Below are 17902 nucleotides of genomic sequence, written 5' to 3' on the forward strand. Positions count from 1 at the left end.
CACATAATGTGTTAAAAAGCATAACACAGAACTAAATTAACACATCCTTTTTTTAGAGTGTACATGTAAACAAACAACCTCAGAAAAAATAGGAGACCGCTTCAAGATTAGGCCTACTCTCAGTTTTCTCGTTATGGGTATATGTTTAAGCAAAATTATTATTGTTGTTTCAACTGCATGCACTTCAAAAGTTGAGTTGTACATGTCTCTTTTAATATTATGTTTGCATGGTATAGCAGTTTTATGTAAATGGAGTTTGAAACAATTGGAAGTTATTTGTATCAAATGCATGAATATAAATGAACCAAAATTTGTGTTGCAATACCAATCCTGGGAATTAGGGGGTGCTGGAACACCCATAGCACCCGTACTTCCCGCACCCTGGCTGTATGTAAAACATTATAAACATAACATTGCCACATTTACTGTAACATTTAGTACTGTACCATTCCTACTGTCAACATTTAGTTATATATCTACATGGATACATTCAATCAGCTGTGTTTATAAAAAGTTAAGCTCATCAAGGCTTATCATTTTCATTGCACATTATGACAGCTTCTCGTCATTTTTTGGTTGGTTTGTTTTTTGCTCGGGCTGGTGGTTTGTGTGAATGTTTGAGCCATTTCAATATTACAATGTTATTCGTTTAAGGATTAAATTGTATAAATAGGTTAAGCTAAACAAATTAATTTCATTCATTCGGGCAAAAGTTTTTTTCCACATAGTTAACAGATACTGAAATAAAATACACACTGCGTCCCAAACCGCCTACTTCCATACTATATAGTAGGCAAAGAGTACGAAAGAAGTGGTTTTGCCTACTATATAGTATGGAAGTATGCTGTTTGGGACGCAGCGACACACTGTACAGTACAAATATTTTAAGTGTCTCTTTAATTTTAAAGAACCAAGATTGTCCCTCATTTTTCTCTGCTGAAGATAACAACCCTAAGCCTGTGTTTACTATTCACTCAACTGCAGAGCAGGGGTCACGTCATGACAATCACATCACTTTGACTTTGATCACAGTGGTTTAAGAATATTGTTGATGTGCCTTCATTATGTTGTAACGCTAGTAGAACATTGGTATCTATCCATAGTGTATATAAACTTCTGTATAATAAACTAATTTTGATTCTCATGTGTCTTGATGTACGTGTCCCTGTGTGTGAAAACCCAGAACTTATTTTTCCACTTGATTCCATAAAAATACAACCTTAATATCTTCAATATTCACAGAGTAAGAATTATAAATCAATGTTGCCAAAGCTGTGACGCTGTTAATCTCACAAACAGGAAACTTAAGCCAGAGAGGCTCACATATCAGTGAGCAAGTCATTGGCAACAAGGAACCAACCTGTGAACTTTTTGTAAATTAGTAATTTTTGATTTTATAATTGTGCAATTATAATTATTTAAATTAATAAAATATATATCTTTGTATCTTATTTATTTGCACAACATTACAAAGAAAATAAGGACTGTCTGAAAGTCATTGCCAAAGCTCCACCTTGTGGCATAAGAGGAAAATGACTTTATATTTGAACAATATGATTGTGCATTTATCAGTTAAAGTAAACAATTGAAATTCTGAGAGAAAAATATTAAGCTTCTAGAACATACAAACACATTTTTACTGTACACCTAAAAAATTCTTAATCTATAATCTTTATATCTATAATCTTAAAAAACACCTAAAAATCTTTTTGTCATATAAAGTCCAAAAATTTTACATTCATGCATTTAGTTCTCACACCTTTCAGGTCAAACATTTACAGGTGAGAAAAATATCTAGATCTGCAATAAATTAACAAAAACACAATTCAACTTGAATTAATAGCCCACCACTTTCAAACCAAGGGTCATTTTGTTGAAATTGTACTTAAACTCAATATTAACACTTTCTTCAAGTAATCTTAAAAGCTTTTATGCACTTTTTAATAATATGGAACAATTTTATAATTTATAGAAAATGACTTCCTGGCTATTGTGGCCCACCAGGGGTCCCCACAGCCCAATTTGAGAACTCAATAAAGAGTGGGAGGTTCTGTGCTTCCAGGAAATCATGACCTTAGTGTTGCGTTACTAGCCAGGCCACAGTTCTCTTGTATTTGATATTAAAACAGCTTTCATTGATCTACTCTAATTCTGTTATTTGCTATATCCACATTTACGTAATCTTGGTCTGAATGATCCGATTCCAGATTGACATAGTCCTGTTCTGAGTCTTCTGTTTCTATATTCACATAGTCCTGTTCTGAATCCTCTGACTTCATACTGGCTTGTTTAGGCTCATCTTGATCTATATCCACATAGTCTTGTTCTGAGTCTAGATCCTCATGGTCTCCAGGAACGTCAACTTTTTCATAGTCGTCAACATCATCTTCATCCCTCACGTCATATCTTTCAACACCGTGCATGTCATTCATATTTACGGCATCTTGGAAACAAGACATTTTGGTAAACAACTACAAATATGGTAGCTAGATCTTTCAATCAATAGGTTTTATAGGTAGGCTACTCAAAATAAAGGTGCACTGCAAAAAACGACTTTCCTACTTTGTATTTTGGTTTTGTTTTCAGTATAAATATCTAAAACTTCTTAAATCAAGAAGTATTTTCTTGATGAGCAAAATGACCCAAGAAAATAAGTCTAGTTTTTAGACAAAAAATATACAATTTAAGGGAATTTGTCCTTAAAACAAGCAAAATTATCTGCCAACAGGGTGAGAAATTTTTGCGTGAATTTTGCTTGCACAAATTGTATATTTTTTGTCTAAAAACTAGACTTATTTTCTTGGGTCATTTTGCTCATCAAGAAAATACTTCTTAATGTAAGAAATTTTAGATATTTCTACTGAAAACAAGACAAAAATACTAAGTAAGAAAGTCGTTTATTGCAATGTACATGCTAAAAATGGCTGAGTTATTTTTGACCCATAACGGGTAAATATTGGACAGAACACACTGCTGGGTTAAAATTGACCCAATGCAGGGTTGTTTTAACTCAACTTCTGGGTTATCATACCCCATGGTTGCATAAAAACAACTCAATGGGTCATTTCTAACCCTGCAGTGTGTTCTGTCCAATATTTACTCATAATGGGTCAAAAATAACCCAGCCAATTTTAGCGTGTAAATCATGAAACTTATGCCATGCACATCCAGTAAATCTTAAAGAGGACATTTGACAATTTGACTTTTTTAAGATGTCAAATAAATCTTTGGTGTACCCAGAGTACATATATGAAGTTGTAGCTCAAAATAGATCATTTATTATAGCGTGCTACAATTGGCACTTTGTAGGTGTGAGAAAAATGTGCTGTTTTGGGTGTGTCCTTTTAAATGCAAATGAGCTGATCTCTGCACTAAATGGCAGTGCCATAGTTGAATAGTGCAGATTAAGGGGTGGTATTATCCCCTTCTGATGTCACAAGAGGAGCCAAATTTCAATGACCTATTGTTTCACATGCTTGCAGAGAACGGTTTACCAAAATTTTTTCTGGGTTGTTCCTATTCACATTTTCTAGGTTGTTACAAGCACTGAGGACCCAATGATAGCACTTAAACATGAAAAAAGTCAGATTTTCATGATTTGTCGTCTTTAACTCACCTCTGGAGTTTAGCTGCTTTTTTTGATTTCTTCGCTTTTTCCTCACCAACAGGATAATAATTATTGTGATAGATAATGAAGGCACTAAAGCTATAATCACAGCACCTATGATGAACGCTGGAGAAGCTGAAAAAAATATTAGCAGTATTAATGACAGTCTGAAAGACTATACACACTACTACACATTTATCTTTACAGTATAACCTGTGTGTACTGCACTCTTAAATGGCTGGGTTGATTTAACCCTTGCTGGGTAAATACTGAATAGAACATATACTAAGTTGAAAATTACCCAATGTTAATATGTACCCAGTTATTTTGGGGTGAATATTTCTCCTGAGGCAATTAAGTACTATGCATTAGATGTGGTATCCCATAATGCAGTGGCTCATATAAATCAAATGTATTTTTTATTTAACTTCTTACACCCTGAAGCTATTTTGGGGATTTTTGCCTGGATTTGGCCTACCCAATTTCAAAAGCATCCCATACCCACATGCAGAGGTTTACATACAAAAGTTTGGTATCATTTTACAGGTAACCCTTTGAAATTACATAAAACACTGTTAAAAGTGCTCAACATAGTTGTATGTGATATCAGTCCTCTAATAAACACAAAAATAAATAGGCGCTTTTTGATGTTTTTTTCTAAAGTTTTTATTTGAAAGTATATAACTCTGGCCCTGGGTATCTCAGGTCCCTGCAGACAGTTTTGTTTGATTCCAGCAATTGTCAGCTTACAGAGGAAAAAGGATTTTTTTCTCTATCATAATCTATGCAAAAGTTATTTTACTCCAACTGAAGGGAGGAATAATACCCTTTTTGTATACAATTTCTGCCTAAAAACATTTGAAGTGTCCCCATAACCACATACAGTGGAATAAATGCAATTTCTTTATATCATTTTAAAGAAAACCCTTTGAAGTTACATAAAAAGCTGCTGTTTGTGACAAATATTGTTATTTATGTTGTTTTTCATATGATGAAACACCAAATTTTCTTTTTTATGTTGTAAATACTGTCTTTGATAGTGTATAACTCTGGTTCTGGGTGCTCTAGCAGACTGCAGACAGTTCTGGTTGTTACCAGCAGCAGATAGTAAACACCCAAAAAAAGAATGAACTCTTTAGCATGTCGCATTCAAAAGTTATTCTTATTTTACTAAAGGGTGTGAAAATACATTTTTCATATAAATATGAATTTTTTGTTTTGCACATATAATAAATAGCAAGGGATTATATATGCACACAACCAAAGAAAATGCTGTGAATGGACTCATTGTTTAGAGTAGGACCTAAAATAAAAGATGGTGTATCATTTGTGGCTATATGTGCTATCTGAGGCAGTCCACACTCAAGTTTCCCATATGTTTACAAAAGACCATTTTTTACCTTATTATTCATTCGATGATTGTTGGATAGGTGTTGATATTAGAACAAAAATAACACTGTAGCCTTATTCCTGAGAGTGAGAGCTTTCATTTGATATAAGACTTGCCCATGTTTGTCATTTTTGAAAAATATGAAATATGTAAATATTAAATGATATAATAAAATATTGGGGGGGTGATAGTGTAAATTAAGTGTAAATAACTTTCTTACAGTAAAAGATGTGTCAAAGTGATGCATATCTGCAGAAAGTAGAGACTCTAAGCTTTCAAACAGTATCTCATATGTGTTACTGGGGTCCATGACGGAGCATCAAAGATTAAAAGAATATTTTATATTAAGTCAAAATACGAAATTCTGGACCCGGGACAGGGTCCTCAGGGTTGAAGAGGTTAAACTATGATGAATGAACAGAAATGAACATTAATTCATTGGCCCCTTCAGACTTCATAAAGACATTCCAATTAAAGAGCAAAAAGCATAATATTAAAATGTTCATACCTGAACACATAACTCCAGCATCTTCACTGTTAGAAGAACAATAGTTTGAGTGTTCTGAACATTCTCCAATAGAAGACTCAGTTACATCACAACTGACATGACGCAACCAAGTCGGCTGATTGCTCTCATTCCCAAACAGAGCACGGGCAATAACGGCTCTTCCACAGTCAAGCTTTTCACACACCACAGCAGCCTTATTAATGTCCCATTCATCTCCACAAACCGTTCTCCACGTGTGATTAATATTGACCTCCACTGTCCCAAAGCAGTTGCCCAAATTACCGACCAGTCTGACTTTGATTTCATCTCCTGTGAAACAAATGTTCAATTGACATGTCAATTTTTGATGGTCAATCTTTACTTTGTATGTGATCCTCTGATATAAACTGTTTGCATAAGAGAAACAATTTCTTGAAAGCACTCACCAGCGATGACAAGCACGGCTGTCAAACAAAAAACATAAATGAGCCGCTTTTGTTTCATTTAGGATTTCTCACATTCTAGTTTAAAAGGTATATTAACAGGTTTATCTAAAAGCAAAATCTTAGAGCATTTGTTATTTTGTAAACGTGTTTTCACAGTTTTCACAACTTGCACAACAGCTACATACGTGCTACAAGAAAGCTGATTATTTTTATCACTATAGTAAAAAATACACCAGTGGTAAAAATGTAAAAAAGTGCATTTACCAAAGATCAAGTGAAGAAGTGGTCTCAGCATTTTTCTCCTTTATTGTGGGATGAATATAATATTTATCTCCACTGACCGCCAGCATATATGCCAATGTGAGAGCCACTGAGGCTGTAGTTTAACGTGAAGATAAAACAGTTCTGTTTCTGCTTTTCCTGTCTCTCTTTCTCACTACACTTAAATATGCAAATGAGCAGAAATGACTGAATGCTGGACTGTACATGCATCAAACTGTTAAGAAGATATTTATAGCATGTCAATATTTATGGACACTGTAAAAACACAGACCTCCAAAAATGCAATCATGCACTAAAAATCTTAAATATGTCTCCATGCGACAGCACTATGGCAGAGCAGACAGTTTGCACAAAACCGGCATTTGCTTTAAAAAAAAAAAAACCTTTAGCCTTTAGTCATGTGAACATTTAGTTTTTTCTTAAAGAGCTTGCTTCCTCAAACTTTGAAGGCTCGTGTTAAACTGTTGACACATTAAACACTGTGGTTTAATGTGTGCAATGAACAGCCTGCAACACTGGCCACTGCACAACAGCCTACAAAACACCACATTAACACAGCCTTTCCTGTTCCTCTTTCTGCCCCTTCACGTATGATAACTGGTTATTTGAGGAATATTGAAAAATTTCCGTTTGACAAACACATACGCAATGCAGTCACATGAATCAAATGCAGCTTCACAATACATTTCCACAAAAAGTACAGGCTAATATAAGTGTTATGTTAAGACACACAGATTCAGCTTACTGTAGATATTAAGAGAAAGGCATATTTAAAGATTCGGCAAGAAGGGCATTCAAGCAATACATTTTACCAGTATGCATGTTCTCAAAATCTCTGGGATTTGAAACTACGACCTATGCGTTGGTAACGCAAGACTCTACTAGACACTGGGTTTTGTCAAGTCAACCCAACGTCGGTTCAAAAGTGACAAAACCAGCCACTTTGTTAAATACACCCATAAAAGGCTTTTTTTATTTGACCCAAACCATCATGTGTTTAATTATAATCCTGTGGTTGTTGGGTTCATCCCTTCACAACCCAGCATTCGAGTGCAGGAACATCATCATAAAAAGCAATAATTAAGAAAAACTATTGGACATGGTCTGAAACACACACAACAGAACTCTTTATTAAACATGAATCTTATCATCCAAGGACCTGACACAACAGAAACATTTTTTTGTGCGTTTGACTGTATAACACCTGTTAAAGCAGTACAGAGTTTGTGCTGTACGTTGTGTAGATCTCTGCAAGACGTTTGTCATCCTATGATTGAAAACAGAGGCCTGTTGTGACACACGGCTCAGTCGCAATGAACCTTCGGGCAGTGACTAAATGCATTTGCCCACATACACAATAAAAATCATCTGGAAGAGGCCGTGATTTTTTAAACGGGTAGATTACCAAAATCATAGTGCATAGTTGCAATAAAACACTTTACACAAGTTTACACGGCCCTTGCTAAAACTGTGTCAAAGAGGAAGTTGTGTGCACAAAGGTTCATGGTGACTGATGCAGCAGATGTGATGTAGAGGCAGAGCTGTTGTAAACTGGTACGATAAAAATGATATGCTCGCACTGATCTGCCAGAATCGGATCGGGAGCAAACAAAAGTGAACACTGGGAACTAAAACACAGAACGTATTGTATTGATTTTATTGGTTCATCTTATCAGATTTTTTTCACAATAATAATTTCACAATAAGCACTGAGGAACTCAAAAGTACTCTTGGAGTGATTTGTAAAAAACTGATCGTTGCAAAACATACATTAGCTGAAATAAAATATCAATTTAGATCAAACTAGTTACATTTGATGGAGGTGTACATGCGGACATCGAGCGTTGCCGATCCAGACGTCTGGCAGAGATCAGTGCGTTCCAGAGGCAGGGCTGTTTGTGAGCTAAAAGTGATTGTCGAACGGAGGCAGTGTTGTTGTTGACAACGGTTAAATGTTTGCTGCGGGAGAGCAGAGGCAGTGATGTTGTAAGGTGTGTAGGGGAAGGGGTGGAAGTTTCTCAGAATGTTTGCAACAGCTCAGATGTGGTGGACGTCATTAGAAACGCATTAATCTACCACTGGCTGGGCTTCGAGATCGAGTCGAACATGAAACTGCACAACGTCCTGTGTGAAAGGTGTGTGTCACACATTTGAAATGATTTTGTAGTGGCCTAAAAAAAATCGAGCTAAAATAAACTTTATATTCTTTTCCTGGAATTAACTCGTTCCTTTATGATCTGCTAATACTGTGGGGATCTTTCGACGGATACAAAAATGAATTAAACGATATTAAAAAGCTACAGGAAAGCAAAGATCTCATACACAATACATCACAAGAGTCGGTCGCTCTCGTATACGTGAGATCCTTCATTTGCAAGTCGGTGAATATATCTCCAAATCATTCGTTTCACATTCTCACAGGACACAACTGCTTGAACTTCCTTTCGTCTTTATCGGTGTGAACTTGCCCTTGTGCATGAAGTGAACAGGATTACCTGTTTTCGTCTCGATACAAATATTTCCCGAACGACAACGACGACACTCGTTTTTGAGTGAGCGTAACAGTGGGGTTGACTTAACTGTATTCAACTCTTGAGAAAAGTGAGAAAGATCATAAGAATTGTTCTGCATTCCATCTAAGACAAAATGTCAATATTTCTGTCAATATAGATTTTCATATATTCATATATCTTTTGTAAGAAAACAAAGAAACTGAACCAAAACGGTTGGAAAGTTCAAAAACGTCCCTGACTTTAGGATAGCCGACGTTCCGTGTCCTCAGCTCGCTTAAGAGAAATTTATAAAATAGCGTCACAGGCCAAGATACACAAGCAAAAGTGGCCTTCACAGTTTTCAGGAAGACACAAGGAGATGCTTCTGCGCACACACACAGGGCTGCCACTTCCTCCCTCAGGGCTCGTGTATTCACTGAATCACTGGTGTTTTTAATGACTGGGTGAGTTTGGATCAGGCTCGGCCTGCGTGTAACTCCATTGGTCTTCACTTAATGAAAGCCGGCCAGATTTACTGTTCGGTTCGGGGTTGGGACACCCCGGATCAAAGTCTACCGGAATGCTGGTCGACCGTGGCTTGTTTCTGGTTTCTAACCAGTTTCTTTCCGCGTGGAGCCTTGTCCGGAGATAAAAGTCAAGGGGAATGGGCCGACGGGCTGCTGTGCCCCGAACTGGGAGATAAACTTGGGCTGCAGCTTCCTGGCGGCGCTCCTCCTCCGCTTCGTGCTCCACCACCTCCCTCGATTCCTTCTGAGTTCTCCAGCATCTCCTGAATGAGGGGAGGCATGGAGCCGGGGATCTCCATTTTCAGCGTTATTACTCGTTCAGCTCCTGAATGAGAGACGAGCGAGAATGCAACTGTGAGAGCGAATTCTGGGGATTTTATTTTTAAGGGAGACCGGGAGTAAATCTTACCTTTAGCGCTGATGCTTCTCAGGTCTGTGATTTTCATTAGCATCTTGGGGAACATGTGGGGTTTATGAGGTCTCCTCTTTCTTACGTAGATCTTTAGTGCCTCCAGTAGAGGTTCCTGAAGAATATCCACCTTATCTGACTGTTCCAGATCCTGCCGATCTGATGGCACACAAAACATTTATCACACACTAATATGAGAAAATGTACATGAACAAGTGTAAAAGATGGGACGGATATCAAGATATGTCATATTTTAATAGCATTACTCAGAGTTTCTAATTTTAAAAGGGGAAATATCATGAAAATCTGACTTTTTCTATGTTTAAGTGCTTTAATTGGGTCCCCAGTGCTTCTATCAACCTAGAAAATGTGAAAAAGATCAAGCCAGTAACTTTTCTCTGCAAGCATGTGAAAAAATTGCTCTTTGAAATTTGGCTCCCCTTGTGATGTCATAAGGGGATAATACCGCCCCTCCATCTGCACTATCCAACCACAGCACTGTCATTTTGTGCAGATATCAGCTCATTTGCATTTTAAAGGACACACCCAAAAACGGCACATTTTTGCTCACATCTACAAAATGGCAATTTTAACATATATATAATAAATTATCTATATGGTTTTAGAGCTAAAACTTCACATGCATACTCTGTGGACACCAAAGATTTATTTGACATCTTAAAGTCGTTGTGAAATGTCCCATTTAAGGTGTAAAGTAAGATTGTAAGGATGCACTACCTCCACAAAGCAGGCAGATGGCGCTGAGAAGCCCCGTCTCTGCATCATCCATCTCCAAAGGCAGGAGCTGGTTGGCGAAAGCAAATACAAGATCTGTAAGTGGACCAAAGCCGGCGTTGTGCATCTGCGTGCGGTTCAGTGTCAACCCATCAGAAAACGTCATGGTGTCTTGATCAGGTGTATAGCGCGTACAAATCCGTAGAATCTGAAGAAGAAGAGATGTTTTATTAACATGCTTAGCAAATACACAAATATGCATGACAGATTCATTGACTTTTCTCCTACCAGGATGTCAAGGCAGGCGGCCTTTAACAGCGTGATCTGATCTGCGATCGTAAGCGTGGTGAAGCCGGGCAGCTGCTTGGCGAACTCCACCGTTTTAATAATGCATTTGGTTGAAAGTTCACTGAACTTGTCCCAGAGATCGACGTCCAGAGAGACCCGTTGTTCAGCACTGTTGTTCTACAAGATATCAGGAGAGAGAGAGAGAGAGTTCACTCAGCTGAAGTTTACAGCACGATTTGTTTCTGACAGTTCACAACTGTTAGCTGCTCCGACTTACCGTGGTATATTTTCCCAGCTGGCAGAGTGAAGGAAAGGTCTCCTGATGAGCTTTCCTCACCCGCTCAATCATCTGCTCCGTGTCTGGACTCAACACGTAACTCTCTGAACACTCTTGCTTCTTCTCATCCTTCTTCCTTTTGTTCCGATCATTTCGAACGGCTGCACAGACAGAAATTACAAAAGCCATCAGTCTTACTCACATCCCAAAATGCACCACACTCCACTTTAAACCTGAAGTAGTGTTGCATAACAATTAATCCCGATTAATGTATAGCAGAATAAAAGTTTTCATATATGTGTGTGAACATATATATATATGCACACATGCATGTATAATTTAAAGAAAAAATATATATGCATATATTAAGTATTTATATATAATATAAATTATACATAAATATACAAATGTATATACACATATAAACATTTCTTAAATATATACATGCATGTGTGTGCTTTTATCTAAACAAAGTTATTATACACAGTTCACACACACATGATGTAAACAAAAACTTTTATTCTGCTATAGATTAATCACGATTAATCGTTATGCATCCCTAACATGGAATAATATATCAAATATTTTTATTTTGTAAACTGCCCCTCCTACACATCATACAGCATAATAAACAGTGAAATAGTGTTTAGTGTCAATCAGATTTTAAAAAATGCCACAAGATGGCAGTAGCATCAAATTTATTTTCAAAGACAGGCTGTATGATGAGAAAAAAATTATGTATACAATCATCCACAGTGTGTGAGACACTAAAGACACTCTTTTGAGTTTCTCTTTTTACACAGGTATTTGGTGACACATAATATTTGCATTGAAAACCCTTCCACAATGATATACAAAATAACGTATACAAGTACTATAAATAAATACTGGCAATATACAAGCATCTATAACACAGCTGCATTACCATCTTCATATTCACTCATCATTCAATCCAATGAAAAGATAGTTATATTGTACTGAACTGATCTGGCATCAGTTTGAATCACACATCTGATTACATCTATACATCCCTAGCTTACACTCAGAACCAAATGCAGGTGAGCTGATCAGCATTGTATTGGTTTTAGGCATAACTGGTGCAAGATAATCTGAAGGGCTTTTAAAAGCTCTTTAAGCAAGTAAAAGGTCATTTTTCATCAAACACAGAAGAGAAATGAATGCAGGTGTTAATAACTGTGACAAATGACCTTTGCTTTCACTTAAATCCAGTCTAATCTAATCACGTCACACTGCAAATATCAACCTGCTTTATAGAGCTTAAAACAGGCTCTGCATCCTCCTGCATCCCTCTTCTGATGCTCAGACTCAATCATTTCTGTATCTTCGTTTCCACGATTTTTCTTCGGTTCGGATTGTTTGCTTTGTCTAAAGATAACTCAATAGTTCTTCTTCTCCCTCCTCCACAAAAAGAAAGGGGCGGAGGGGGGGAGAATGATTCTCCCTCACTTCTCCCCACAGTCACATATTCATTTCTCCAGAGGGAGCTGGGTGCCAGCGTGAGCTCGGAAAACACAATCTAATGGAGCCATTAAAGAACTATTAACACAGGGAGGTAATCTTTCACCACACAACATGTGCAAAAAGCTTGCAAACAACTTTATGGTGACACGAGTGCGAGATCATATCTGGGGGGAGAAAATGAAATATGTAAAATAAGAAAGCAGACTGAAATTTCTGCCCCAGATATGACAGTAAAGTTAAGCACAAAGCCCAGACAGCGATATTGTGTGTATTGAGCACTCACTTACTTTGGAAACAAAATAAGAGTATGTATAAACCGGTGTATTAAAACCTAAATCCCAAAAAATCCAGTTGCATTGGTTATATATTTATATCTAACATTATTGAAGATTTCTTATGTTGTTTTCATATATAGTTCCTTTTAAAAGAACCAAACCCAGTTCACTTAGAGTGAACCAGAAAAGGAACTAGCCCAGGGATGGGCAACTTCGGTCTTTGAGGGCCGGTGTCCTGCAGAGTTTAGCTTCAACCACAATTAAACACACCTGAAGCAGCCAATTAAGGTCTTACTATGCATACTAGAACTTTTAGGCAGGTGTGCTGAGGCAAGTTGGAGCTAAACTGTGTAGGACACCGGCCCTTTAGGACCTAAGTTGCCCATCCCTGAACTAGCCGAATGTGACCTCAGTACTATTGTTGTTCAAAATATAGTGGACTCAAGAGAGGAACCAGTTCTTTTTTTTGGTCCTCTTCAGAACTGAATTGATCTCAGACCCTTTCTTGTTCACATCACAACATTATAAGAACTCAGACCCTAGCTTTCTGTGCAGCAATTGATTTTTAAAAATGTCAAAACGAAACACAAACCTGACTGGGATCTCATTGATTTCACATATCAAAAAGAAGAAAAGAACCCAAAAGCGAACCGTACTCAGACCATCTCCGGACGTGGTCCAAGTTCGGTTCACTTTTGGGTCCTTTTAGATGGGTCTGAGATCACTTGGTTTGTTGACATATATACCCTGAACTGCTCCGAGAGCGTTTGGAGGGCTCAAACGAACAAGGTGTGAAAACACCCTTAGTCTTTGTTGACTAAAATGTGTCACGGCGCATTCACACTGGGTGTAAGCATTGACGCTTCCCATTCACTTTTAATGGGTGTCGTCAAGTGTTTGCGAACTCAATTGTGGATCCATCGGCGCCGCCTCACTGCTGTTGCTCGCGGCAGAAGTTGAACATTTCTCAACTTTTCTAGCGGCAACACGTACATCAGCCAATCAGATTGCCTTGTGCAAATAACGTAGGCAGAGCCAGCCAATTATGTTTATGGAAGACCGGAGCATGTGCTGCTGCCACTGTGATTGGCTGTTGGCCATGCTTCAGACAAGCCTTCCGTCAAGCGTTAACGCTTTTGCCCCGTGTGAATGCGCCGTCAGTGTTTTGACACATGCACACACAGGCATCTGTTTTATTATAAGCTTTTATAAACTATGTCATGTTAACATATGCTTTAACCACTATTATCAAACATGACATAATATCAAAAGACAATCACTGGTCAGGGCTCAACGCAAATCATTTTTTATACTGGCCAGTGGTTCAGGTTTTCACTTGCCCTGCCAACATTTTCAATGGCCCCAATAAAAAAATGTCAGTGTCACATATTTAAAAATAATAATTCAAAAGTCAAATATAATTGTATACATATACAACAGTGAACGATGACAGAATTTACGAGTTTTTCCATTGCATAGTACCCCACGGTTTGGTTTAGTTTGGGTCGGGTCAGCTTACTTTTGGGAGCTTTTCCATTGGGTGCAGTACGTAGTAGTACCTGATACTTTTTTCGTACCACCTCGGTTGGTGTTCCAAGCGACCCGAGCTGATACCAAACGTGACGCGAAAACACTGTAGGTCACTGATTGGTCTGAGAGAAGCATCATTGCTATAATGTAAATATTAGCTTTAGCTTACTGCTAGCTTGCGCTGTCTCAAGCAAACATGTTGTTATCTGTGTTCTGCTATAAGTTTCCAAACATCCACAGGTTGAGAATCCAGGACACCATAACAGTTTTTTCCAGACTTGCAGTTTGTGGGGGCACATTCGCGACGTGCACGTCCGCATTATATATGCTTAAAAGCAACTTGAATGAGGCTCAGCGGAGCGCCGTCGACTGACGCCACGGGTCGGGTGTTTGAACAGAAACTGTCATGTGAGACAGAGGTAGTTATAAACACGATGTGCAAACATCTATTTGTGGTGGCCAATTTTAATTTTGTGGCAGACTGAGAAATAAATGAATGTATGGGATTGTACAACAACGCTCTCACTTGTATGATGTCACAGCAGTAGGCAGCGTAAATATAACGACACGCCTATAATCCCTCCCACTCCGAAGTGATACTAAACTCGATGGAAAAGCTAACCACGCCAAAGTGAGTTGAGCTGACCCGACCCAAACTAAACTAAACCGTGGGGTACTATGCAATGGAAAAGCGCCATTAGTTTCTTCTTCTGAGGATGGTATACACCGTGGTGAGATATATACTAAACTATTACATATAAGTATAGTTATGTTGTCATGCGTACATGGGGTCAGCGTAGAGTGTGTGAGACGGAAATTTTGTCATCATTTGTCGCCAAATTTTTGTAAGGTCACGCATGCACGTACAAAAGTATGTAAGTCAGGAGAGGTATTGCATTTTGTGTCCGCATACAAGTCAAATAAACTATGCTTTGCAAGGATGGCGTTCGGCTGTGCATGTATAAAAAAAGCTATTCTCCATGCTTAAGTCACTTACATTCTTTAGACATGCCCACTTCCAGGCACTTCTGCAGTCTGCAGTACTGGCAGCGGTTTCTGGTGACCTTGTTGATGATACAGCTCTTCTCTCGGTGACAGGTGTACACCATATTTTTCTGGATGCTCCTCCGGAAGAAGCCCTGAGGAGAAAAGCACAGAGGCTCATTACAGTCAGAATATTTACATTGACGCATGCAAATAAAAGCCAAGCACAGAAATCCTGACTGTTATATAAAGGCGCTAATGACTCACTCGAGCTGAGCTGATATATTCATATATTCACATTATGCGCATCTCCTCGAATGCAAACGTATGGAAACAAGCAAACGTGTGGAAAAACTGCGGCATCGACTCTACTATAATACTAAATGTGTGTGAGCGTTTTAGTAAAGCCCACTGAATTCAGACTCATTAATTCTAAAGCTGATGGGTATTATATCCCACTTCAAGTGTCCATAGCTTCCCAAACTGGCTAGTTAACTTGCCTAGACTTGAGTTAAGTGGAGGAAACAGATGAGGACGGGGCCGACCCTTATTCCGTTGCTTTTAATTACATGACGGAGGCGGTCTGGTCAAGTTCTCCAGGCTGAGGGTCAGTGTGAGGTCAGAAACGTACTCGGCTCACAGATAAGATGAAAGCTGCGACGCTGCATGTAATGCGAGAGCAGACATCGAACAGGGAATGGGGGCTTGTGACGGGGATTTCGACTGCAGTGGATTAAACAGTGAAAGCTTCACTTGTGACTTCAGCTGGGCACGTGGATAAATTCTCTGTCTGAGAGGAGCAGGAACGCAGTATACGGTCCAATGCTCCAGCAAGGCTCGGGTAATGAAATCAGCGACAATATTAAAACATTTGTCTTAATGTTCTCATGCCTGTAAGCTGCACGAAAGATGGAACAGCGTCTTTAGGAAACTGTGGTCAATAAAAAAGCCATTAAAATCATTGTGAATATTCTCTGTATTGCCTCTTCACAGTGCACACCCAATAGGACGGTGGACTTTTAACTGATGATCTTATTAGACATGGTACATTTGACACCGTTGTAAAAAAGATATATACAAATGTGCCACATCAGTTCAATTTAATATTAGTGCCTCGTTGCTTTTTGGCACTTAAATACAGCCAAGTTTATAACTCCAAAATAATGCATTAGATCTGTTGATCGCCTCAATTATTCATTTACATTTATTGAGCAGACGCTTTTATCCAAATCGACTTGCGTATGAGAAAACACTTAACATTTTGTCTAAGGAGCCAACAATAAGTGAAATACGAAAAGAGCTGGAGAAAAATGAACAACAAAAATATATACAATTTATAAACAAATTCCCTCCAGGGCTCAACATAAAGGACTGCCCGGTGGCCCGTGGCAAGTGTGAGAGACGTTCGGGCCAGTAAAAAGTATTGTCGCTTGCCCGTTCGAGCCAGTGCTTCACCCTCAGTCACTAAAATACATATTCATCAATGTATATTATTTAACATCTTGGAAGCAGACATTTACTTGGGTAAAACACGACGAAAGAAACAATGCAATATTTTGCGCAATTTGCTGTCAGTTTACAGGTAAAGCTGAAAAGTTAGGAGCCTTTTTCGTTGGAACAGGTCTGTTGTATATGTAATACAATTATATTTAACTTTTCAATTATTATTTTTAAATGTGACACTGACATTTTATTCAGGCCAGTGAAAATTTTGGCAGGGCAAGTGAAAACCCGAACCACTGGGCCAGTATAAAAAATTATTTGCGTTGAGCCCTGCCCTCATTGGATAAATTGCTAAATTTGGTAAATTTTATTCCTCACTGAATTTTAGAGTTCTATGATTTTCACAATAGGGAAAACGCGAACGGAATCACGGAATCAAAGCATAAAAATTGTATTTACTGTTCAATGCGGAATGTCACGGAATTTGGCTAATTTTGGATGAAGACATTTTTAAAACCCATTGTAACATTTATAAATGCTAGTTAGTCAATCTGCAAATAAAACGACACAAATGCGTGGAAACATTTCTTTTTGTAATGTTGGATTTAAAGAAAGGACGTTGGACGGTTCTCGTCATGCATTACAAACAAATACAAGTGTTTCCTCATCGGGGTCGCAAACTGGTTTTGTCAAAGCCCTGGACGAAGTAGACTATAAAAGGTACAATATACTTTCTTCCCGTGTCCAAAGCCAACCAACAGTACAACCAGTTTAGAAAACAATAATCCCAGAGGCTTTTAGCGAGAATGCCTTTAACATATCAGTACACCCAAGAAAGCTTTTAGTCTGTGTGTGTGCATGTATGCTTTTGACAGGTCTGTCCAATGACTGGCACCTAAGACACAGCGTGTCATTTCACCAAAGCTTGTGTCCAAGGACATAGCTTGAACGCCGAAAGAGCACGTCCCTCTCACACAGGGTCTCGTCTATGAAAAAGTAATAAAGGAAAAGGTGAGCGTGGTAGACGTGTGACATAACGTGCGCTCGTCTAGCTGGGCTGAAATGGCTTTTTTAATGCACTGCCCAAAGGGGCTTGATCTGCCTACAGAAGAGCTCTCATTCATCCAGCATGTTTTATTCATGCAGTCTCTGATCTTCTGTAGGTCGTTGAAGGAGGTCAATACGGTAGATGGAGATGAAATGGTTCATCTAGAGACAAGAATTAGGTCGGAATCTCTAGCAATATTT

At 38.3% G+C, this 17902-nt stretch overlaps 2 protein-coding genes across 5 annotated transcripts in view; both read right to left on the reverse strand.

The window, feature by feature from the left end:
- Positions 1-1453: 1453 nt before the first annotated feature.
- LOC135767336 (uncharacterized) lies at positions 1454-6926 on the reverse strand. The gene is made up of 5 exons (XM_065276978.2): positions 6195-6926; positions 5931-5948; positions 5506-5814; positions 3617-3742; positions 1454-2443 (listed from the first exon to the last, which is right to left on the reverse strand). The coding sequence occupies exons 1-5, from the start codon at positions 6223-6225 to the stop codon at positions 2133-2135; spliced, it is 795 nt and encodes a 264-aa protein (XP_065133050.1). The 5' UTR covers positions 6226-6926; the 3' UTR covers positions 1454-2132.
- A 391-nt stretch (positions 6927-7317) lies between these two features.
- Positions 7318-17902, reverse strand: part of rarab (retinoic acid receptor, alpha b) — a 104485-nt gene continuing 93900 nt past the window's right edge. For all 4 annotated transcript variants that reach the window (XM_065276966.2, XM_065276951.2, XM_065276959.2 and 1 more), the window contains 6 exons: positions 15225-15366; positions 10941-11101; positions 10664-10840; positions 10379-10583; positions 9641-9799; positions 7318-9556 (listed from right to left, as the gene is read on the reverse strand). In XM_065276966.2, coding sequence (XP_065133038.1) covers positions 9360-9556; positions 9641-9799; positions 10379-10583; positions 10664-10840; positions 10941-11101; positions 15225-15366 — 1041 coding nt within the window. In that variant the 3' untranslated portion in view covers positions 7318-9359. The remainder of the gene's footprint in view (positions 9557-9640; positions 9800-10378; positions 10584-10663; positions 10841-10940; positions 11102-15224; positions 15367-17902) is intronic.

Source organism: Paramisgurnus dabryanus, chromosome 3 (assembly GCF_030506205.2).
Source record: "Paramisgurnus dabryanus chromosome 3, PD_genome_1.1, whole genome shotgun sequence".
NCBI classification, from domain to species: domain Eukaryota; kingdom Metazoa; phylum Chordata; class Actinopteri; order Cypriniformes; family Cobitidae; genus Paramisgurnus; species Paramisgurnus dabryanus.

Coding starts and splice junctions, on each gene's coding strand:
- LOC135767336 (XM_065276978.2), bottom strand. CDS start 6,225: ATGCTGAGACCACTTCTTCACTTGATCTTTG. Junction 3,743..5,505: donor TGCTGGAGTTATGTGTTCAG/GTATGAACATTT, acceptor TATTTTTTTCAG/CTTCTCCAGCGTTCATCATA. Junction 2,444..3,616: donor AAAGCAGCTAAACTCCAGAG/GTGAGTTAAAGA, acceptor CTTGTTTCCAAG/ATGCCGTAAATATGAATGAC.